A 25,007-nucleotide genomic window follows, 5' to 3' on the forward strand; every position below is an offset into this window, starting at 1 on the left:
GGACTTCCTCCATGTTTACTCCCGTTAAAGAGTAAACATTTAGAAAAAAGTGGAAATGATCCCGACATAATGGAGCAGCAAGACGTCTGTCCTGTCATGTCTATATATCACACACACTCACAAATGCACAAAAATGAAATTTTCATAGATTAGGCTACATTATACCCTACCAAGTGCATCTCTAAATAGTTCAGTGTGTTCTCTCTGCATAGTTTGCGCCTTATATTAAACCTTCAAGTGCTATAATAAAGGTGACTTTTCACTAGACTTAGTCTCACAAACACAGTGACATAACTGTGAGTCTGACAGGTGATTTAAGGTACATGAGCTGTATCTATTTGGGAGGCTTCAATGCACAATGTCTGATTTTCTGTGAACTTCCAAATTTATTAACATGGGTACTGAAAGGAAGTGGGCAAGGCTCCAATGATTATCTGCGTGCTATGGGGTGCGTCTGGATCTAGTGTAAACCTGGTGTAAGAAGACGCTGTTGAATCTGGAGAGAATGGCGGTCAAATAGCCAACTGAAAAGTGACATCACTGTAGTGCAGTGGCTGTTGTTGACTTGACTACAAGATTTTTTGATGCTGCTGTTGCACTGTGCCGCTCTGGCTTGTATGTCTATGCGCTGTCAGTGTCCTTATTTATTTATTTATTTTTTTAAAGATATTTTTTGGGGCATTTTTGCCTTTAATTGGTAGGACAGCACAAGTGTGAAAGGAGGAGAGAGAGAGGGAGTGACGTGCAGCAAAGGGCTGAGGCTGGAATCAAACCTGCGGCCGCTGCAGCGAGGACACAGCCTCTATACATGGCACACCTGCTCTATCCACTGAGCCACCAGGCGCCCCACTGTCTTTATTTTTGACTGCAACATTATCATTTCTAAATTTGTTTATTCACTGCATGACGCATGGCATCAGAACGTGTCAAAAGTGTTAATTGCATGAGTGTGAAATCAATGCGATACGAGTTGGCAGCTGTACCAAGTTATAAGTGCCGGGATTTGTAGAGATGAAAAAAAATATGTGATCTTAAATATGACTTGCATTACTGTGCATATCCATGTGGTATTTCAAATACAATTACTGTGTGCTGTGTGAGATTAAATTGAAAACAAATTCATCATACGTTTTCTACTTTGATTGGATTAAAACTGTGGCTTTCTGTTGATTGTTGCAGATGGCTTTGGAAATGCTAGCATAGTACAGGATGTATTGTGGAAGGATTGTGGATTTGACTTTTAGCGGCTGAGCCAAAGACTTAGGAAGCAATATAGACTCTAGTATTGATCTTCCACTGTGGTGAATTTCACCATAAGTTTGGCCTAATGACTGTGATGTTCCTAACTCATTGATGTCAAGGCTGTGATTAAAGATGTCTTATTTTATTTATTTAACCAGAAAAATAAGAAAATATTTAAAGGTCTACGCGGTAATATTTTGCTTAAACCAAAACTTGGTAGACTTTAAGCTACAGTATTGTAAAACTCAAGCATGACATTGATGATGACCATGATTTTGATTGGCATCAGCTGACATTTGTAATTACCTAATTAATTACCTAAATAATTAGCCATTAGTCATAATTAGTCAATAATGTTCAGTTAACCCTTGAAAAGCTGGATCGACATCAGTTTTCTTGGGGCTGCTTCAGATGCCTCTCACAAGTATTAAAATCTTTGAACCCTGAGCACATTGGTTCGCTTTCTGTCAAAGACACACAAAAAAGCAGTTCGCAACTTGGCAAAAAATATTCCACAAATTGGTAAAAAAAAAATGTAAAAGACAAGAAAAAAAATCGTTACGAATTTTTCAAATAACTAAGGAAAAAATCTAATTATTGGAATTATATATTTAAAAATAGGTTACAAAAGTATTATTATTAATAATAAGTATAACAATACATTCCCTTTTACTATTTCATGTTCCCAGTTTTCAGGCTATTTATTGTTTTTATTCTTTTACTTTTTGTGCTAATTTCCAGTACTAGAGTTCTACTTCTTTTATTCCAAGTTTTTAGGTCATTTCTTCTTTAATTTTCTCCATGTATATTTGTGAGAAATCAAGCCAATTAGCTCAGGTTTCAAAGGGTTAAGACAGTGAGGTGGTATGATATCAGTCTTCAGTCTGCAATCAGTTTGATATCAAATTGACAGGCCCTGATATATGATGTTCTCACATAAGAGTATCAACGAGGGCTGATGATATGATTTTATTTTGTTTTTGTTTTTGACCAGTATTGCAAATATTATTTGTTATGCATTTAATTTTTTTATCTCCTAACTTCCTCCTTATCTGCGTTATTATTGTTACTATTATTATTATTACTAAAATTATTACTGAAACAAATAAAAACGAAACATATTTAACAGTCAAAACTAAACTGAAATGAGCAAACTCACTCTTGAAACCTGCTTAAAGTAAACAAAATTAAAAACAAACAATAAAATAAAAAATATTTTAAAAAACAACAACAAAAAAACTAACTATATTCCCACTAGAAAGCTGATGCTCACTTGGGAGCTCACCCCCCTCACATGACCTTGCCGTTGCAAAGCAGGACAGGAACCTTACTTGATCTTGACAGTCTGTGTTAATTCATGAACAGACTTAAACATAGACTCTACATTTACTTTCACTTGTCAACTTTACTGCTAATTTCCTCCCTGACTCATCACCAACAGCAGCTTCTTCTCAGCACATCCACCGTCACTCTCACACTGTTGCTCAACCAAAGATTCGCCTTGCCCTCACCTTGACCATTTTCACATAGTAGAACTGCAATTATCAAAGCAAGTTGTTTTCTTCACCGACTCTAATTCGCACATGTCACATGTGGAATAAAGGACAGCATGTGTGAACGTAGAGCTCAATGGGTCTGCTGTTTCTGACCCTCTGGTTAGTTAAATTGTGCATAAAAAACAGAAAAACGTCTGCAAACCGTTGAGCTCCCAATGGTCAGTTTTTTTATTGTTTTATTGCTTTTCATTGTTTGCCTGAGGAAGATCTTGTAGATCAAAACATTGCCCTGTGAAAACAATAACAACAGTGTGCAGACCTTTTTCCATTTTTTATGCAGTTACACATTTTTTTTGCCGGTGTGTATTTTGAGTGGATGTGCGCACACTAGTTTCTCATTTGTAGATTGTGTGGCATCACAAAGCAGCACTGGTTTTTAGGTTAAAATATTGCTTTCTGTTACATCAAGATATCAATTTGAATATATTCAACCCTTATATCAACTGTTCTTGCTGTTCTTTAACATGAGCAGCAAATTGGCAGTGCATATTTTGGCATTAAATAATTAGCAGTAGGTTGACCTAATAGTAAACCATATGCTCCAGAAGCTGTGCTGCGTCAAGGAGATGTTTGTGATGACAGCTCTCTGTGTGCAGCCTGCGAAGAATTTTGCAATGCATTTTAGAATATTGGATATTATATAATGGCTGTCAAGCATATGCCCATTTGAGGTGTGTATGTTTGTGTGGTGGAGCTCTTGTACCTTGCAAAAGTTGCAATCTCAATCCAGTGACATAGTAGAACATAGAACATGTTTTTAGACAGTCGTATCTATGCATAATGACTATTCTTTGTCCAAACTGGCTTCACTTTAGCCCTGCAGTGCACTTAAATATCTTGTCCACATACCTGTAACATGCTTCCCAAGATGAATTGGAAGCTTAGGTAGAATTAATAGGATCCTGCCAAAATGCCCCACAAATATTTTTAATGAGCTCTTTCTGTCATTGTCTGATGAACAAGGCCGGTCAGTCCTTTTAATAGGATGCGAGTCTCCCTGCTTGGCTGTCTGGGAGAAATCCTTTCCTGGGAGGCTTCATTTTCTCTAATCTACTCTCAGTGTTAATTGAATCTTTCCAAGGCAGACTGATAATACCAGTGGGAGTTAACATTGGGCTACAGTTATGGGTTAGAAAAAAAAAATGTATGAAGGCAGTCCTTTACGTTTCAGGTCTCCTTTTCGCATCGTATTTACATGAATCTGTTGAATCTGTTGAATCTGTTGAATTTGTTTAAGCCTTCTGACTTTTTGAAAAGCATTGTCAATTTTTTTATTTACCTTTCATCTGCCCATTTAGGATGCCCTCACACTTAACCTTTTTGGTTCGTTCAGGTGGCTTCGTTCCAGTTCCAATCATAGTGTGTTTCATTTTTGGTGTGAAAGCAGAGCAATCACAGGACTGTGTGATCGACATGTGAGTTCAGCATGGATTCAGAAGATTGTTAGCCATCATTATCTACAGCTGATCATGAGTTGTTTAGAAAGCAATCTGTAAAAGTGATTCAGTGATTACATAAGTATTTCACTGTAGAAAAGATGGTCCTTTCACACGCGCAATAGAAAGATTTAGAAAGATTCTTACAAAATTGGTGCTACGCAACAGCGGGTGCAGTTGCTTTTGCTGAAGAGGTAGAAAACCTACAACTACCAGGATGCACTGTGCTGCATTGGACTCTGGCTGGTGGCTGATGTAATGAATGCATGTCTGTTTTGGCACAGGAAACAACATTGCAGCTGGTGAGTAACATATCATCCCGAATTACAGTTAAACAGTAAGCTTATTTTATCAGAACAGCTGAGTTTTAATGTTTAATCTCAGTTTTTTCAGCCTCAGATTTTACAATAAAGGAGACAGTATTGCACCAACTTCCTGTTCAAAAATTCTGTCATTATAGCCAAACAGTACACTAAAATATGTTTTTGGAGACGTTTTAGGCAAGACAGAGGCTGTGCAGTGACAGAATCTTGGTATATTTTTGATGAGCGCTGCCTAGTTTTATTGTTTGATCTGAGTTTGATGTGTGTTTTAGAGAGAGTGAGGGATCGGGTCCCTCGATCTGCTACTGTACTGGTGTTCGTGGTGGTGGGCCTAAAAAAATGTACCTGGGGAGCCAGGTAACAGTGGCTGCTCATTTGCATCACATTTACATAAATCCAACCCCGTACCGGTCTAGCTATCAGTGACATCTGTTAGCCCACAGGACAGCCAATGCTTTATTCATGTACCCATGAGCGTGTTATTCACACATTATTCAAGCACATTATCGGGTTGCTTATTATTCAAATTAATAGCAGATGCTCACAGTTTCGATGTGCGTATTATTGCACTTTAAACGACAATACGGAGCTAGCTAGCTAGATAACTTGGACGTTCATGAAAACTCACCCCATAAGAAACTGAAACATATTCCTGCAGACTTTATTGCCTCCGATCAGATAACAAGTTCGGGGATGCTTTGTTTTCGTCGCAGGCTTTTTGGTGGGTGTAATCATCTCAGAAGTAACTACTGTCCGCCTGTTTGCCTCAAGGTGTCCATTCATTCTCATGTCCTGCCACTCTCTTTCAGCCGCTAAAGAATCCATCCGTGTCTATTGTCTATTGTTATCAATGACACATGATGTCTTATTGCAGGCTGGACTAATAATGCATACGGTCATACAGTTTGTGTGAAACCAGAGTGGATAAATAAATAATAAATAAATGAGGCCTGTCCTTTGAGCCTAAAATCATCAAGATTTATAAAACAGAATCTGGCAAAATTGCAGCTTCATAAATCTAACAAAAAGAATGGGTAAGCGCATTTCTTCCCTTATGTAGATTCATGACTAAACTGTGTGTATGAACTAATGATGCAAGATGACCAGGATCATCAAAACTGTCCAACAAATGAGTTACTTTTCTCTGTATGGCTTCATGTTCACAGCTGTTGGTCTGTTTAAGTCAACAAGTTATTTTTTTCCTCCTTGATCCGAACCAAATATTTAATGAAATATAAAAATAACTCGGTGAACTTGGAGCCATTATCGATTATAAAAAAGTTATAAATCACTGCTGTGCATTACTTTAGTGTGGCTGCTTAATTGGCACGTTTCATATGTGATTTAGTATGACTTAGTGTTCCAATCCATGTCAAAGGTCACAAGTGTCAGTGGTAGGTTTTAATGGTTTCATGTGTACTTAATGGATTACAGGACTTCTTTAGAGCTTTACATCAGATAGATCATCTGTTGGAGCAGTTGTTAAGGTCAGTGCACACTTAAATCATCTACTACTGTTTGTTTTTGTTCCTGCATTGTGTCACTGGAGGCTTAAGGACAGCAACAGCAGCACGCAAGTCTTTATTTTAACTATATAATTCTTACACCTGAGGTACAATCTGTAAATACAGTGATATCCAAATGGGTCAGTTAGTTTTTTTTTATGTGAGCATTTGTGTAATTTATTGAAAATTTCAAAGATGCTCTTTTCTGTGTTTTCAGTTACTCAGCATCTTTGAATGAAACTGGTTGTTACTGATATTAGATAATCACAGCTCAGAGTTAATAAAGAGAAGGCTGCCATCTTGTGGAGGGAGAGAGACTTGTGATGAATTATGATATCATGAGACAAATCCTGTCTTATCAGACAGTGGCTGTTGTTTTGCATGTATGACATGTTTTTTTAGTGTGGTGAGTACAAGATGAATCTGACAGTGCTCATTATGTAATCTTAATATAGACTGAGTTACGGCTGGTCAGTAAATCAATATGAAAACCAATATGTTATGTAAGACTAGATATTTTCTTAGATTTATTGTAACATCACAAGTGTTGTGTCCTTTTTTTGTGGCTTAAAATGCCTGATTTCACAGCAGCTTTTCTAATCCAACAAATTGCAATAACGTTTTATTTTTTGCAATAAAATTGCTGGAGCAAGTGAAAAAAAAAAAAAAGCGCAATATCGGTACCAATAATCATGGACATTTAATTTACCTCACCTTGTTTCTTTCAGCACACACAACTGATCTGGATTTGACAGCCTCTGTCGTGGTGATTTGTTTTGTCTGTCGTCCACGCGTTTCAGCCCTTCCCCAGGTGTGCTTTAAGGCAGAAAAGTGATTGTCCATAGATGGTGTTGTGTTGTACCACTGAGTTGGAATTTTTTTTTTATGGTAAATGTGAAACGTTCGTGTTGCACTTGTCTGTATCTTCACAGATAAAAACCAAGGAGGTTAAAAAGAGAAGTCATGGCATCATATTGCATCATATCACTGGGGCACAACACATGCACAGTAATATCTGGTCTGCACTTAACGGCTCAATAGCTGATGCACTATCGTAGAACATGGGGTAGATAGATTCATTTCACTGAGGCGTTCACAATTGGCCTTTGGACGGAATATTTGTTAAAAGAAAGGGGTGAGAATTCCAATTCTGCATGTATTGAAAAGATCCTAAATAAAAGATAAAAATAAGTTGCTTTTATGCAAGGGGTGGTATTGTGTATCAGCTGCCATCCATCTGAGTGCACCCAAAAAGTTCCATCAGGCCGAGCGCACCCTAATAGCACCTAAGCGGTTGTCATCCCTTTTGCTGTCTGCTGTAACCCTCTAACACTGCAGCTCCAGGTACACGGTGCATTTGTTATAAGTCATCGCTCCCATGGGGTCAAAGAGCTTGTCCCAGCCTCCTTTAAATAGCCTTGCTAGGAACAAGGAATGGTGAACTCACGATTGACGATTGGTCAAATATTTGGAGAAGAAGAGAGGTGATTAAACAAAATTGCAAGGTTGTGCGGAATTCAAAGGGATTAGTTGAATTAGCGTAAATTGCTGTGTCCGCAACATTCTGGAAGCTAATTAATGTGCTGTGAAGAGTTATCTACTGTTCAGATTAAGAATAAGGGAACCAAAAATGACAATAAATAAGTAAACAACAGAAATGTCACTCCATGCAAAAAAAAAAGTTGGAGAGTTCATTAAGTACAGGTGCCATATCCATGGTGACCACTGTAGGAGGACACGTGTAGCTGCAGAAACAAGCCTGCAATGAAGCAGGCCATTGAAATGTCAAGCATTTATTCATGTGCTCACACAGTATGTCTCTCGGTTAAGTGTCAGGCTGCAGGTGTTTTTCTTCCCTTGTCATCTATGCAACATCTTCACTTTAGTTTGTTATGAAGTTAAAATGGATTCATGTGGATGTGTGGAATATAAACATAGATATCCAGTACTTTTAGGTGGAGTTGGAGCTCCAGTAGAGGGAGCCAGAAGACTTGGTTTACCATTGTTTTTACCTCTAGCTTCACTGCTCTGTAGCCTGCTTTTGACAAGAGCAAAGGCTCACATTTCATTTTTCTGAGCTAAATCATCAGTCTAAGGACTGTTTTTAAAACTGGTCCTCCAGTGTTCTCCATATTGCTGAAATCTCACTGTTGCTGTTTTTACTAATAATAGCATGAGACAGTCGTGGGGTTTACCTGAGAAGAGCTCTAAGTTGTATAATGTGAATATTCCTTGTTATGTAATACTAAACGATATGCATCTGGTGTGCTGCATGATCGTCATAGCGAGAGCTGATGCAGATCTCAGTACTCTATTATCGTCAGCACTGTCAGCTAAGTTATTCCTCCCACACTTATGAGGTCATTAAGACACCCACACACTTAGCTGACCCTGCTGCAGCGGGCTGTGCTTTACCTCAGCCTTGTGGCTGACCTCACAGGAAATTGTGGCCATACACACATAAGAGCCATATGTTATGTTTTCAGACTCCCACCATGCTTGAGGCAGTGAGTGGGCATGGAATTAACACGAAGCTTTGGATTGTGATTCATCAATTACTCTTCTAATGCAGTTCCACTTGTAAATCTCATTTGGTCCCAATATCTGCCATGATGTTCTGGGTTATATCTCAGTCAGTGATATCTGTGTTTCCCTGTAGTACATTGTCATTACCAGACGTGTGAGTGTGATAAAAAGGTTAAGGTTGTGTAGTATAAAGCATGAACTAGAGTGTCCTTGTTTGTCTCCTAGGTAGTGCTGACAAGTTTCTGTTGTTTCTGTGTATGGTGCTTATAGAAAAAAAGAATATCACTCAATTTTTTGCTCTCAGATATTGATATTGGTGTTGATTATCAGTTAAGCTATAGCGTGGCCTGCTATTACATTTTCATGGTTCTGTAATTTACTTGGTGTAATTGGTATATCACAACTTGTCTGCAGCTAGTTTATCCAGCTATATATTTTTTGTAACTGCTTATGCTCTTCAGGGTCATGGAGGTCGCCCAGTTATGCTGCCTCGGTGTTCTGTATACAAGGTATGATTGTGGAATGGGGGGGAAGAGTGGTTTTGCAGCTGCAAAAGGTAGTTGCACTGAAATGAACTTTTTTGTCCACCTGCCACTACACTAGTAACTGTTAGTAGTTAGCTGCTAACTCAAAGAGGAAGAACAGCAGCAGAACTTGTCGCAAATTTCGAAAACAATGACATTTGGGAGCTCCTTACCGAGATGAGCCTTCACATAACAGGGACGGTTATGGCCATGATGTGCCATCGTCATTGTTGAGAAAGTGCTGCTGTATATTCTATGTCACACCAGAGACTGATGCTGTTTTCTTATATGTCACACTGTTCACCCCTCTTTTGATTTTGCAATGCTGGCATACTGTCTAGAAATACACCCTGGAGCAGCATGAAGCGTCGCCCTTTGGTTCTGTGTAAAGATGTAAAGGTGGCATGAATATGGAACTCTGTATCACAATCCCTGTTAAATAGAGCTGAAGACATACAACCATTTACACTGACATGCACACCTATCGCCAATTTTAGAGTCTGCATTTTATGTGTAACCTGTGTGTCTTTGAACTGTGGGAAGAAACTGGAGAACTGGTTGAAGACCCATGTTAACATGCAAATTGCACACAAACCCTGAACCCTCTTGCTGTGAGGTGACAGTGCTTAACACTGCACAAAAATATAAAGCATATCTCAAGTTGTAAAACATGACTGCTGGTTCACATTTAAGTGGTTATTGCACAACAGCACATTTTGAGTTAGGATTAAAAATGAAGGTGAAGCTGTGAACATAGCATATTACAATTTGGTAGGCCTTGATCAAAACCTTTAACCATTTTGAGCAGCATTCCTGACATAATGTATGTCAAGGAAGTAATGCAGGATACAAGATCTTCACAATTATGCTATTAAGAACACAAAAGTCATGCTCCATTGTTATTATTATGCACACTGTGGTAATAATAGTGTACTGGCATGGTACCAGGGATTTCAAGGCGCACTGCTCCCACTAATTTATAACACCACTGATGACAGTTGTAATTCAGCACTGTCTTTTTCATCAAATAATGTTGTGTTGTCAGCTGTTGTGCTGGTGTTTGCCTGTTTTCTGCTTTCAGTTTTCTCTTATATCCATTCTGTGTTGTTTTTATTTCTGTCACTCAGCAGATTCAGAGTTTCTTTTTTTCTGGGTCTTTAAATATGTGAGTGCTGCTTTCAGAGAGCATCAGCTCGGGGAAGCCTACAGTCTTAGATCAGTTGGTTTTAGAGGCAGATGTTACTTGGTGTTATTTGGGTCTTGTTTTCCACATTAATCATAAAACCTGTTTGTAATGCATTCTATTTGCCTTTGTTAATTTCAAAGGACTATATTCATTTTTTATTGTTTTGCTGGTCCTCCTCCACTTAAAAAAATAATCCACTGGCTCAAATTAAAATATATATATATGTATAACAATTTGCATGGACCTTTCAAAGTAGGCTCAACTCTGGCAGTATTAAGTAAATCTTTTTTACTTTTTTAAAGTCTAACAAGCCCAATTGGTTTAGTAAAACTAAAATAATATGCGTAAAGATTTGATTTACCTTGATAGTTTAATACTTTGAAACCGGAGCAAATTGTTATGCAGCCCTGCAATAGTCTGGCGACCTGTCCAGGGTGTACCCCGCCTTCCGCCCGATGACAGCTGGAATTGGCTCCAGCCCCCCGCGGCCCTTATGAGGACAAGCGGTCACAGAAAATGACTGACTGACTGACAAATTGTTGTGATTTCTCTCAAAAATACTAACACAAACAAAATAAAAAAGAACAAGAAAATGGCCCTAAAAAAAGTGGTGAAAAAATATTTTTGAAAAAATAAATTATATATATATATATATGATATTTACATTTTCCCTATTTATTGGATTAATTTCTGACAATCCTCTCCCCTTTTTTTAAATAATTTTTTGGGTAAAATTTCTTGAAGTTTGTGGGACATTCATTGCCAAGTTGGTAATTTCCTTTTCAAACATGTTTTCAGAGGAAATGCTGCTCAGTTTTGAAAGGGTCAAATGTGAAAGGCATCTAAAAGCAGGCACAAAAAAACTGACATCAATCCAGGTTGCAAAGGGTTAAAAAAAGTTCAGCCAATTCAATATTATTTAGTAATTTAAAACATTTAAACTATTCTTACTCATTTATTTTAATATCATTGTGCTCAAAATTGTCCATGCAAATTTCTACCTTAATATTTTTGAGTATTAGTAAATCATTTTACTTAAGTCCGAATTAATAACACATTTCAGTTATAGTTTTTATGATCTATATGATTTATTATAAACCAATTTGGTCAAGTTATTATTGTTTAGTTATTGTTATTGTTATTATCCTCACATGAACCCACACTGAATTAGTTACTTTTATTGATTCTGTGCTGTCTTCTGTAAGCTGTCTGATTTGTATATCTTTTGTTTGTCACTGTGCATGGGCAGACAAACTAGTTTCCTCTTCATACGGTTATCTATCTAGATTTCTTAAATTAGAGGACATGTTTGAAGCTCATGTAGAGCCCAAACACACTGCTTCCTGCAGCTCCATTTTGAGCCAAAATGTTCAGGTCCGTGTGTTAATGTGTTATCAGGGGTACTGGGGCCTCATTACAGAAATATATCCTAACTGCTTGTTCTAACTTAAAGGAATACTTCACAAGGAATTCTTTACTTGGTGAGAAATAGGCAGCACAGTAAGAGAAACTTGGTTCATATTTAATCAAGTCAATCAAGTCAAGTCAGTTTTATTTATAAAGCCCATTATCACAAAACATGGTTTGCCTCAGAGGGCTTTACAGCATACGACATCCCTGTGCCCTTAGACCCTCACATCACCTATGGAAAAACTCCCCTCTTCCAGGATGGACAGACGTGCAGTAAGTGTCGTAAATAACAGTGAAATTACAATAATGACAAAAAGGAAAGAGAAAGAGAGGGGGGAAGAGAGGGGGGGAGATGCACAGCAGTAATGGAAACAGACACATTACAATAACGATAGGTGTAAAATTACTAAATGCACTCATGATGATATTGTGGGTGTTGATAAGAGTCCCATGCGTATATTGATAGTGGAGGCATGGCGTATAATAATGGCAGTAGAAGGTTGCGTCAAGCACAAACACAGGCGTAGCTTCAGACAGTACCACAGCAATGGCAAAACCAAGACCACGATCAAGACCATGTTCAGGGTGAGCCAGGGGTACGGTATCAGCGCAGCCACAGCACGAGCACAACCAAAGGCAGGGTCACAGCACCAGCACAGCTATCACCGCGATCAGGCGTAGCCAAGATTGCAGCCAGGATCCGGGAAAACAAGGAAACAAGGGAGCAGTAATGCTCCGAAAAGACAACGGAGTTCAGTGTATCATAGAAAGTCCTCCGGCAGATTGACCCATGTCAGCCTAACTAGAGGCTGGTCCAGGCAACCTGAGCCAGTCCTAATTTTAAGCTTTATCAAAGAGGAAGGTTTTAAGTCTACCCCTAAAAGTAGAAACGGTGTCTGCCTCCCTTACCGAAACTGGAAAATGGTTTCTTAAAAGAGGACCATGATAGCTGAAGGCTCTGGCCCCCAACCTACTTTTGGAGACTTTGGGAACCACAAGTAACCCTGCGTTTTCAGAGCGCAGTGATCTTGAGGGTTGGTAACGAACTATAGGCTGCAACAGATAGGATGGAGCCTGACCATTCAGAGTTTTGTAAGTAAGGAGGAGCATTTTAAATTCAATCCTGGATTTCACAGGGAGCCAGTGCAAAGAAGCTAAAACAGGAGAAATATGGTCCCTTTTCTTGGTTCCTGTTAGAACACGTGCAGCCGCGTTCTGCACCAGTTGGAGAGACCTAAGAGATTTGTTGGGGCAACCGAATAATAGGGAATTACAGTAATCCAGCCTAGAAGTAACAAACGTGTGTACTAATTTTTCAGCGTCTGTTTGGGACAGGATATGTCTTATTTTTGCGATGTTACGCAAATGAAAGAAAGTAGTCCTTGAAGTTTGTTTTATATGGGAGGCAAAAGATAGATCTTGATTGAATAAAACTCAGAGGTTCCTTACAGTTGTGCTAGAGGCCAAGGTAATGCCATATAGAGAAGTTACATCCTTAGAAAAGGAGTTTCTGAGGTGTTTGGGGGCAAGACCAATAACTTCAGTTTTGTCTGAATTCAACAGCAAGAAGTTACGGCTCATCCAGGCTTTTATGTCCCTAAGACATGTCTGAAGTCTAGATAACTGATCAGTTTCATCTGGTTTCATATATAGATACAGTTGCATATCATCAGCATAACAATGGAAATTAACAGAGTGATTTCTAATTATGTTTCCTAGGGAAAGCGTATATAAAGTAAAAAGGATTGGTCCAAGCACCGAACCTTGTGGCACTCCAAAAAAGCTGTTAGTACACATGGAGGATTGATCATTGATGTAAACAAACTGGGAACGATCTGATAAGTAAGATTTAAACCAGCTTAGTGACATTCCTTTAAGGCCATTTAAGTGTTCCAGTCTGTGCAGTAAGATTTGATGGTCAATGGTGTCAAATGCAGCACTGAGATCTAATAGGATTAAGACAGAGACCAGACCTTTATCAGAGGAAATCAATAAGTCGTACTAGTGCCGTCTCTGTACTATGATGAACTCTGAAACCTGACTGAAAGTCCTCAAATAAACTACTATCTTGGAGAAAGTCACATCGTTGATGAGCAACAACTCTCTCAAGGATTTTAGAAATAAAGGGGAGATTAGATATCGGTCTATAGTTAGCTAAAACCTGGATCAAGAGTGGGCTTCTTTAGAAGGGGTTTAATGACAGCTGCTTAGTTTTACAACCTGTTTTTTAGAGGACAGGAAACAGTATGGTGCCCATTTACTGCTGACAAACTCTCATATTACAGCTAAACAGTGAACTAAAGTATGTTTCTGTAAACATTTTAGGCGAGAAGTATGCAATACAGCAGCAGAATCTTGGTTTATATGTGGTCATAAATGTCGTCTGAGAGAGAAGAAAGAGGAGTGTGTCTAATTTTCTGCGCCTGTGCTCTTTGTTTCTATGGTGGCAGGTTCAGATCTATCCCTCGCTCCTCTACAGCACCAGCCTCTTATTTAAATGTGGTCACTTTTGGCTCTGAAAAACCAAGATGGCGATAGCTGAAATAGCAAACTAGAGGCTTCAAAACAGCATTTCACAAACCAACGGGTGACGTCACCGTGTCTACGTCCACTATTTACGTCTATGGTGAGACTGAGGGAGGTCTAACATAGTTCATGTACACATATTACCCACATTGTTGTGATACAAAGCTGGTTGAAAAATCTGCAGAGTATCCCTTTAAAAAATCCCAACTGTAACTGTAAATTTGATTTTTTAATCTGCACTCATCCTAATATATCTATCTTTGATTAATTTGTACCAGGTATTTTGCCTCTCAGTATGTGAATTAAGAACTATTTTAGATAAATTAATTTGAAATGTGTATTCAAATTTAAAGTGTATGTGGTTTGAGTAGCTTTTCAATCATTATATCTTCACGTCTGTGCCTCGTCTTTCTTGACTTTGCCATACAGACCTAACAACAGTGCTGCTGCCATTTTTGGCAGTTACTTGGCAGGGTCTATGCCATCTTAACTTGCAAACTCCCTGAGTTAGGACGGTCTTTAATAGCTTAAGTCTTATCTTTCGATAACATAGGATTGTTTTTCCTGAATGCAGAATACAGAAACATGTTTCTGTAATACCAAAAATCCTAGATGTCATCCTAAATCAGATTGGATTTCAGACTCAGGAGGCCTCTGGATTTCAGTGTCATCTCCCAGCAGTCTGTCAATGTCCACACTCTCACAGTGTTATTTCAGAGTTTGCCAGTTAAAAAAAAACAGAAAGAGAAAAAAAAAAACTGCTGCAGTTTCTCCCAAGTACTGACGTCGTTTGGAAGGTGCACTTGGTATTTGTTTCCATGGAGATGCCACGAGCAAGGTGGCTGGATATGACTCAGAGAAAGTTCAGACATGTCACAACACATTTGCATGCGTTTGTGACTCCACCCAACCGTTCTTTCACAGACACCAACACTGTAAAAATAAAATACAGAAAATGGGGGTGAATCTGAGCTTAAAGTCTCTTCATTTCATCTAGCAGTCATTAATTATAATGCTCCTCTCACTTTTCTCTTAAATTGGTGTCAACCTAATTGGGAGTTATCCACCCACTATACACTGTTTGCGTACTGAAGTCAAATACTCGCTTGTTTTCAGCATTGACGTTTTTGTCTCTGGTGGTGATGCTGCTGCGCCGAAGTGGAGCGAAAAGGACATGAACTCTAGACTAAATGGTGTGTGAAATATGAGAGGTGGAACGCAACCATCTCTTCTCTCATGTGTCCATACCATCCAGTGTTTTGCAATTATTTTGAAAACACATTACAACTTAAATCGCTCTAACTCTTGCTTTGAATTGCGTAAATATTTTTAAAATTCTGCTCTACAGCCCCCACACTACACAGTACACTTGTTATGTTAAGTTATAAAGTAAAACAGAAAAAAAATGATCACTTGCAGGTAGGAGTGAGCTATAAATCCGTTATACTCTATGCATCGTGGCTTGTTCCGCGTGCAGTATGTAAAATGACTATATTGCAAATATCGAGTATAAATTGTCACATCATTATTTTAAGCCACTGGCATTTGGGCTCTCTGCTTCACACAGAAACACACACAAAGCAGGGCTTTTGCAGAGCTTCAGACTGTAACTATTGAGTTGCATTTTGCGACCATGGAGCACTACTGTGACTTGCAAGTACTATTAATCTTTAAACTGGAGAGCTGTTAGTTTGTTTGCAGCTTACAGTGAATAAATCATCGCCTTTAATTGTGTCATGGCAACAGTTTGACTTAATAAGTGGAAGCAGCAGTAATGTGAGCATCTGAGGAGTGTGTTTTCGTATCTGCAGAGCTCTAGTCACATTTTGTGGGCACGTTGCACCAGTACGACATGCAAGAATTATGAACTTGAGAGCTGTTAGTTTGTTTTTTTGCTCACAGTGAATGAATCCTCACAGGTAAAGGTGCCATGTTAACAGTTTAATTGTCTGCTAATGCTAACATCCACTGTAGAGTGAAAGCTTTAAGTTCACAGCAAAAACATTGAAACTTCCAGCCCAAGGTGAGCTGGGTCCCTCAACATAAAAGCACCATGGTTTTTCGGTTTGATTTATTTGATTATACCAATACCTTATTTAACTTTGCTATAACAGTATATTATCTCCATTATGATATTATTTTATTAACCTTTATTATAACAGTAGTTTGTGGAACTTAATTATATGGCAGTTGCTATTTTAACTTTATTGTAACTGGAGTTCGTTTAATAATTTTGTAATGTAGTAGTTAACATTAGTTTAGAGGTGTTTTCAAAATATTGAGATATATAGCATGTACCACGATATATAACCTAAAAATATTGCAATATTATTATTATATATATCAATTATTGGTAAAATTAACAATCGATAATTTCGTTAATTGCTATTTGAAGAAAAAAAAACTTTGCTTATTTCAAAAAATGCCAAATGTGTTATTTCCTCAGTCACAGCTCACAGCAACATATTGCATATACTTTGACAGCATTGCATAGTTTATTGATTGATCAAACAAGTTTCACATGATCTATTACATTCTTAACGACCAATTAATCGATCATCAGTTAATTGTAGTAATCCCTATTTTAAAGCCATATCGCCCAGCCCCACTTGTAGAGCTAACTGTCTGAGAGCAATGAAATTTATTTGAAAATGACCATTTTGCCATCAAAGTATCTACTGCTGTCCTGTTTGTCACTAACAACTGCAATGCTCTTCCTTTAGCCAGGAAGAACTATGAAGATTTAAAACTCTTTTAAAAAATCCAGAGATTAAGGCTGCATTAATCATTCATATTGTCATTATCTACAATTAATCTTATTTTAATTAGTCAATTAATAACTCCAGCTACAAAGCTCATAAAAATTGTGAGATTGGTACTTGTCGAAATCCTGGACAATGCTGCATTCCTGCATGAATTCTAATTTTAACACCACCAGTCTGACGATACAGTATAATTTCCTTGAGGGAGGTGAGCGCCAGAGGAGTGAGGAGTGAGCAGTGATGTATTACCAATAATTGGTAGCTTGTGTGTTGGGGAGAAAGAAGGATTAGCTGGCACCTTAGTCACTGTGGAGGAGGGCTAGCTGCAGGGAGGGGATGCAGCTGGAATAATCGCTCCCCAAAGAAGCACAGCTACACAGGAGCCATCACTGTGAGCCACAGCCCACTCCACCCACCCGTTATGTAAGCATAAAGAAAGCAGGCCAGCACGGTGACAGTGTGTGTGTGTTCACTGTAGAAATGCTTTGTGGGATTTTGTGCTCGTTAAAGGAAGCAACCAGTAAAGTTGCATAAAAAACATATGTGTCAAAGAGAATGCAAATCTCCTCGGATCCACCATAGCGTTGCCAAGGAAACCCAAAAGGGTGAGCAGCATGCAAACGGTTGCTGTCAAGTACTTAAAAGTCAGAAGAAGTGATGTGACCAGAGAAAATAAAAGTAGTATAGGAATTTGCTGTGCTCTGCACAGTGTACACTAACTACAAGAAAGTTGCATTACAATAAGCTTTATCTTGGAACTCATGATAATTTTTTAAACAACTTTACATTTACATAAAATTTAATAGTAATAAAAATGAGCGGTAGAAAGTAATGGAATACATTTACTGAAGTTATTTACTTGAATGTATCAATAATTTATCACTCACTGAAATAGGCCTTTCTATGTGAGAACTTTTACTTTTTATATTAACTTTATTTATAGTATGTGGAATTGGGAATGCAGTACAGCATAACAATCATTATCAGAAAAAAAGTGCTTGTTATTCACTCTGCCAAAATATTTGCAAATAAAAGACACCTTCTGTTACTATAGCAGGCTGTTGTCAGCACTACTTGTCCATATCACTAATTCCTATATAACCCACATAATTGTGAGCCAGTAATTTGTAGATAACGTACGTAATCTTGAACACTGTGATTACGTGTCCAATGTGCTGATGGAAGTAAAGAAGGAAGTAGTGTAAAGAGCAAACGTCTGCATAAGGAGACAGGGCTGGAGTAATGGATGGGTCAAAAAAACACAGGACTTTCCCCCAGGAGAGTGGTGTTTGTGTCCCATGTGAAACCAAGTGAACCTTGAGTTGTTTTTAGCTATATTATATTTGTCACATTGTTTCTTTTCCTTAATCTACCCACTGTAAGTTTACATACATAATGTGACAAAAGCCACCGATAGGGCTTTAATTTGTTGATTATTTTGACAATGTTATCAGTGCAGTGATTCAGCAACCCTTCCCACCTGATAATATAGTGTATGAAATAATATATTTGCAGCTTTAAAATTCCATTTCTTATTTTTGTGTGACATTTGTACATATTAATAACTTCTACATAGCCTAAGTTTGTAGCAGTTCACAATAGGGATTTAAGTGAATGTCCCATCCAGATAACCACAGATGATTCACCCACAACAGATACAAACAACATCCTAGTGTTGATAAATCAACACAATAAATAGTATTGATAAATCCATTTAAAATCATTATTAGGGCGCTTAAACTTTGTTAGCTCTTGTCTCATGAGCATCAGATTTAGACGTTTTTTTCATTGTCAGACAAATCTGTGTGTTGTTGTCTATACACTGTGAAGACAAAACTGCTAGTAGCCAAAGCACCACAACATTTTATGATGCAAATTCACCAAAATGGAAGCACAAAAGCTCACAGCTAAAAACACAGAGGTGAATTTATTCAGAAGCCAAACAGGATATGGTGTGACTGATGTTGCACAGGTATTTTGTCTCATGATTTCATATTGAAGCCTAGCACTTCACGTAAGACAGGAAATTGAGGAGCTGAAGCTTTTCAAATTTTTGCTCGTAGACTTCTCATTTTTAAATAGACCCTCAAACAAAATTTATTTTCATCTGTACCTCTTGCCATTGCATGCACAACCTTCTTTTTTGTAAAACTACAGCAGAGGAACCATTGATCTGTTATCACCTGCTTTTTGTCAATATCTTTCTAATTTTTCATCCTAGGCAACAACTTGATATCCGTACGAGCCTTCTCCTGTTACATACACACAATCAATTTTAATCATTAAGACAATTGATTTTTTGTATTATTTGAGGCACATGATTACAGATATTATATTATTTCGTTGGCAGATAAATGTATAGTACATACACGTACTCGGAGTGTAAATGGTAGAAGAAAGCAATACAGTCAGCCTTTTTGTGAGCCTAAACATTTTTACATAGGCCTTAAGCTTAAAAATGTATTATATGTATTTGTATATACTAAGTGTCACTCACATTCTTCATGAAATATTTAACCAAATCGTCAGACTGCTGTCTGATGAACAAATAGCACAGAGCAAAACACACTCAGCATCCCAGCAGTATTGCATGTCTGTGCTGAAGAGCAGACTTCATGCCATCACAATACATGTGCCCTGCTGCCAAAAATACTCACCAGATGGGATTTTGCCATTGTATTTTCTGATAAAGCCTATGGATTAACAGTTAATGCCAGGCCTTAACAGAGACTTCCAGTGTGGAAGTATAATTACATGATTAGAAATTTTAGCAAGCACATGTCACCCTGTTACATAACTTTGTTTTCTCTTTTTTCTCTTTCTTGACTCAGATTTTACATGATGCACAAAATATCTGATGAGATTTCAGTGTAGCATCAGTGAAGGCCTGAGCCATAAACTAAAAGTTTGAAGCAACTGAGGTGCATGTCAGTCTGTCAGTGACAAAGCTTGACACGGCACATGTAAGTTAAAAAAGAATTATAATGTGAGAAAAGTAACAGATGACTTCACTTTATGCCTGTAGGCAAAACTGAATGCTCAGAAATTGTTGTAGCTTAGCTCCAGTGCTGTCTTTGTGATGAAAGATGATTTCAGAAGGAGGACAGCAATCATGTGTACACAAAACAGGTGAGGCAGGACCACTGGAGGTCGTGGGGGCGATTTAGGGGCATTCAAGCGAGATATGACTACAGTAGATGATGAAGACAATAAAAATGGAACAGAACAAGCTGACAATATAGTGAAGAGAATTCTCCGTCCACATATATTTATCGGCCTCAGGTGAGTTATCAATATATAAATATGTTATCAAATGAGAGTGTGCACACTGCCCGCCTGAGCAGCGTCTGTCTGAACGGCGTGCCAGTTGCAGCACATCTACAGAAACAGTGGCTCGCCGTTTTTTCACGCGACGCTCTCGTTTATCAGCAGGAATAGACTGCTGACAAACTGAATGATTATATTGACTCTATACCACTTTATTCTGCAGTTTAAAGTCTCTCTCTGTCACAGAGATGAGAAAATACAAAGATGTTTGTTTTACCTCAACTTCCTTGCTTCCCTTTCAAAACAAAAGCTACCTGACAGTGTCTCTGTGGACAGAATCCCATCAGTTGCTGATACAATGCATTTTATTTTGAAACATTTACAGGATGGGGTTGTCAGCTGTGCAGGAGCTTGTATATCATAAATGAGTGGAGTATGTGCTTATAAATATTAAAATACAGCACTCATATCAGCAGGCAGGGGTATGCCTTAAGCCCCAGTTAAGGCTAATTTGGCCTTATCCTTATTTGTTAGCATGATGCCATCATATCAGACGGGCCCAGTGCGTTGAGTGCAAGCTATTGCCCATACGTGCGTCCATGGCCTAGCCTCTATCCGTGCATCAGATGTGAGAGACAGGGTGAAGACTAGAATGATGCATGGTCCCAAATTCGTTCGCAAGAGAGTCCAATCTACACGCCTCTGAAGACAGAAATTAGACTAAATCAAAAAATGTTCGACCCATATTCAGGGGGTTCGTGATAGATAAAGCCTGTAACATCGAAATAGTCGTAAAGCCCGGAGAGACTGTGGTCGAGCTGTTACCATCCACACCTTCTAGCCTACTTGGTCCAACCCAAAATGGGGTCAGTGTATGATAATCAAACGGACATATTTCAGGGGGTGTTGTTCACACTGTTGTCATCAAAGGCTGCGGGATGACAAGTCAGTGGACTTAAATGTGGTAAATAAGTACAAGCTGTGCGCATCTCTTCAGCACATCCGATGCGCTGTAGGCTACGCATCTCGCCCATAAAACCCGTCAGTGCTTTTTTTGTCATTTTGGCAGCAATGTGGCAGACCACCAGCGATCACACCGACAGCTCTACTGTAGCTCCCTCAGAGCCAGACTCGCCCCTTCCCGACTTACCGGATTTGAAAAACGCCGCTATGTCTGTCGCGTCCTTCGCAGCCTCATCTAGTCCCTCTCCTGCGCTCATGGCTGTGGTCGCTTGTGCGGAAATAGCGATCGCTATCCTCGAAAGGTTTTATCTTTCCGATAAGTATTTAACAGCAGAAGCTGTTAAGGTTATTTTGATGCAGAAAGAATGTACTAGTTATAATTATTTCTGTTAGAGAAAGTTGTAGTTTTTTTCAAATTGCATTCATTTTACTGTAAGATATTCTGTTGGACTGCTAGATTTGAGGTTTGTTACTGTAACAAAGAGTAACTGTTTTGTTAAGTGACTTGTATTTTACATTGTTTTATTTATTTTGCTGTTGGATTGTTAAATGTAGATTGCACTACATTCCTTTTACTTGAGTGGAATAAGCTCTAGCATTAATTTTATTTTGGAGAGACTTTATATCAGACTGTAAAACACAGATTACCAGTTAAGACTGGGCTGTTTTTTGTTGGGGAATAATGCCCTGCAGTGTATGACAAGTTTTAAAATGTTATTTTCGGTAAATTTATTGTTATATTAATCAAGTAATGAAAAAAGTAATAGTTAGATCAATAAAAAAAATAATCGATAGATTAATTGGTTAATCTAAAAAATAATCAAAAGATTAATCGTTAAAAAAATGATTGGTAGGTGCAGCCCTACTATACTTTGACTTTTTTCTAATTTTTATGACATTTTAAAAATTTGTTAATATGCTATAATATAACTTTTTCTTTGCATTTTGATGACATTTTGTCAGTAAAGGGAGTATAGATGAATATGGCCAATCTAACAAAGAAAAAAAATCTATGCTGCTCTGTTTTGGTATCATTTAACAGCTCATTACTGATCATTACATTCATTTTTAGTATAGTCTTATCAATAAATTGTGAATATTGTAATCATCCACCACATGATGAGCTACTGTTGTTGCTATTCAAAATCCTGCCTTGATTTTTATTTATAGAAATTACAGAAATTAAATATTTTTTTATTTAAAATCATAATAAATCTTTTTTTTAAAGATTTTTTTTTGGGGGCGGGGGCATTTTCCCTATATTGACAGAATAGTTTTAAATTGACAGGAAAGATGGGAGAGAGAAGGGGGAATGGCACGCAGCAAAGGGCCACAGGCCGGCCTCTAACCCGGGCTGCTGCAGCGGCCTCAGCCATATGGGACACACACTACCTGGTGAGTTAGAGGTCCCCCTAGGAAATTAATCTTTAACCATTTTAATAACAGTCATTGTTCAAGTGCTACATGGGAGAGGGAAGGGGGAATGGCATGCAGGAAAACTCTAATTATTTGCAAGTTCAAGCATGAGCATTTGCTACTTTTCTCTGCTTTACGTAAATTTAAACATAATATCTTTGGGATTAAGGCTGCCGGTTGGACAATACAAGATATTTAATGAAATTGCCTCAGGCTCTGGAAACATGGGGTGGATGCTTGTCACTCTTTTGCATCATTTTATAAATAAATCTCTCAATGTAATAAAAAAAATCACCAGATTATTGATAAAAAAAAATGAGATTGTGCAAGATAATTCGTATTGTAACCATCCCTTGCTGGTTACAGTTTACATAACAGATAGTAGCTGAACATGTGAGGGAGCTTTATGAGCACTGGCTTGGCTTTAATGATGTTTAGTTGCACTTATACACAGTTGACAACAAACTGTGGCAGTGTGGGACAGTTTACTACTTCACAGAAGCTTGAGAATGGAATCCCCCTGGTCAGTGGAGATTCCCATCAAGGACGCATTGTATTAGACATACTGTAAGATTTCCTCTCCGGGGCTTGTGATGCCTTTTACACGCGAGCTATGCGCCTTAAATACTGTGCCAGCTGCCTTCTTTAAAGCAGCTCAGCGGCACAAAGAGTGAATGGAGCGTTCCAGAGCTGGTCGTCACTATCTTTGTGTCCTTAATGCCCGACACTAAACTTGCACCAAGCATGATGAAAACACTGTGAGAAGCTGGCCACGCAGATAGAAGAGGGAAGAGTTTGGATGCCAGTTGTTGAACCACTTTGCGGCGAAGAAGTGGAGTTTTGTTCATTAAGGGAGAGTTGGAAAGGACTGCTGGCTGTGTTAAGCACATTACCCAGAGGAGAGCTGAATTAGAAATCAGCTACGCGGGGTGTAAGGTCATTGTCTGCATTGAAGGGAACAGGCAGCCTCTATGTCTGAGGATTAGGCTCGCTGTTTGCTTGCCACCAGGCATCTGGTCCTCCCACAGCACACTGTTTCACAGGATAGCACGCCGCAACATGACCGGAGAAAACAGGGAGGTTTGTCTGCACTGTGAGTTACTCTTGACAACTTTCTGCCTCTGCATTTCTGAAACTAAACCTGCACTCATTCATTTTCTCCCCTTCCCTTTTTTGAATTGATGATCACAGTTGACGGTTATAATGGTTTCGGGGTAGAGAGGGTAGTATTTAAGACCAGCTGTCAAATCGAGACGGAGGTGAGCGCCGCTGATGGAAGTCTGGCTTGATCTTCTCTTTGCTATAATCATTTTTAATGGAGTTCCTTTTAACCAAACAAAAGTCTGCTTGTGTAAAGACGAGCTAAATTGAAAAACATTAATGCCATGTGCTGTATAGTAAATTTTTATTTATTATTCTACTGCATAACTTTATTCTGTCACAATAATTAAATGACAACTAACAACAACTGATTTTGCACCATGCAGAGTCTTACACATATACTCCCCCTGCTGCACACCACCCATTCAAGGGCTTTGGGGATTTGCATAAATTTTGCTGTATTCATTTCCATCCTTAATAGCCTGTTTTCATTTGAATTACAAAAAGACAGAATTGTTTTTTGTTTGCTTGTTTTACTACATCAATATTTATTATCAATGTAGTTTAATGTATTTGCTGTTTCTTAAAACAGAATGCATGAATTATTTGTATATTTGGAACATAAACATGACCCTGTATCTGGTGGTGAATGCTAATAACAGGTTTATATGACGATCTATTTGAATGTAAATAATCACTTGTTACGGGTCTGTTTTTTTGGTAAAACATGGCTAGCCATTCAAAAATGTGTCTGCATTTGGAAAACAATAGCAGATGAATTGAATGCCAAACAAAGAGCTCCCTTGAGTCGCACAACGCAGATGCTTTGTGGTAGTTGTTGTAATGACGCACCAACAGATGTTGAGTCCGTTGCTCAACAAGATTGTAATGCAGCGAGGCTCATACAGCACTGACTCATGATGACACTCAGTCAAAGCAGACCAAGCAGAAATGTTTGCACTAGTGCGATCACTAGTCCCGGCTGAGTGATGAGTGTTCATTTCCACTCTTTTTAACTTCTGCATTGATGTTGCAAAAATTTTTGAAAAGAGGCATGCAGTTTGATGCATTTGTTGCTGCTTTTGCTTTTTTTTTGTTATGACATCCTGTCATACGTGGTTATGATGATCTACTGTGAAGCTTCAGGCAGGGAAGCTTTGTCGTCATGGTGTCTGTGTGTGTGTTTGTGTGTGTGTGTGTGTGTGTGTGTGTGTGTGTGTGTTTAAGTGTCAGTTCCCACAGTATAAACATAGTAAAAACAAAT

The 25,007-nt window shown here is 38.4% G+C and overlaps 1 protein-coding gene across 25 annotated transcripts in view; it reads left to right on the plus strand.

Annotated features, from left to right (window-relative positions):
• Positions 1-25,007, plus strand: part of dlg2 (discs, large homolog 2 (Drosophila)) — a 259,394-nt gene that overhangs the window by 13,996 nt on the left and 220,391 nt on the right. Inside the window, exon 1 of one of the 25 annotated variants that reach the window (XM_088088576.1) lies at positions 23,585-23,735. The exons of the other annotated variants lie outside the window; for them this stretch is intronic. Within the exon in view, the coding sequence (XP_087944702.1) occupies positions 23,702-23,735 (34 nt within the window). The 5' untranslated portion in view covers positions 23,585-23,701. Of the gene's footprint in view, positions 1-23,584; positions 23,736-25,007 lie in introns of those variants that run through there. 25 annotated transcript variants of the gene reach the window in all.

Source organism: Plectropomus leopardus, chromosome 15 (genome assembly GCF_026936395.1).
Source record: "Plectropomus leopardus strain MGB_pleo_1.0 chromosome 15, ASM2693639v1, whole genome shotgun sequence".
In the NCBI taxonomy this organism is placed as follows: domain Eukaryota; kingdom Metazoa; phylum Chordata; class Actinopteri; order Perciformes; family Serranidae; genus Plectropomus; species Plectropomus leopardus.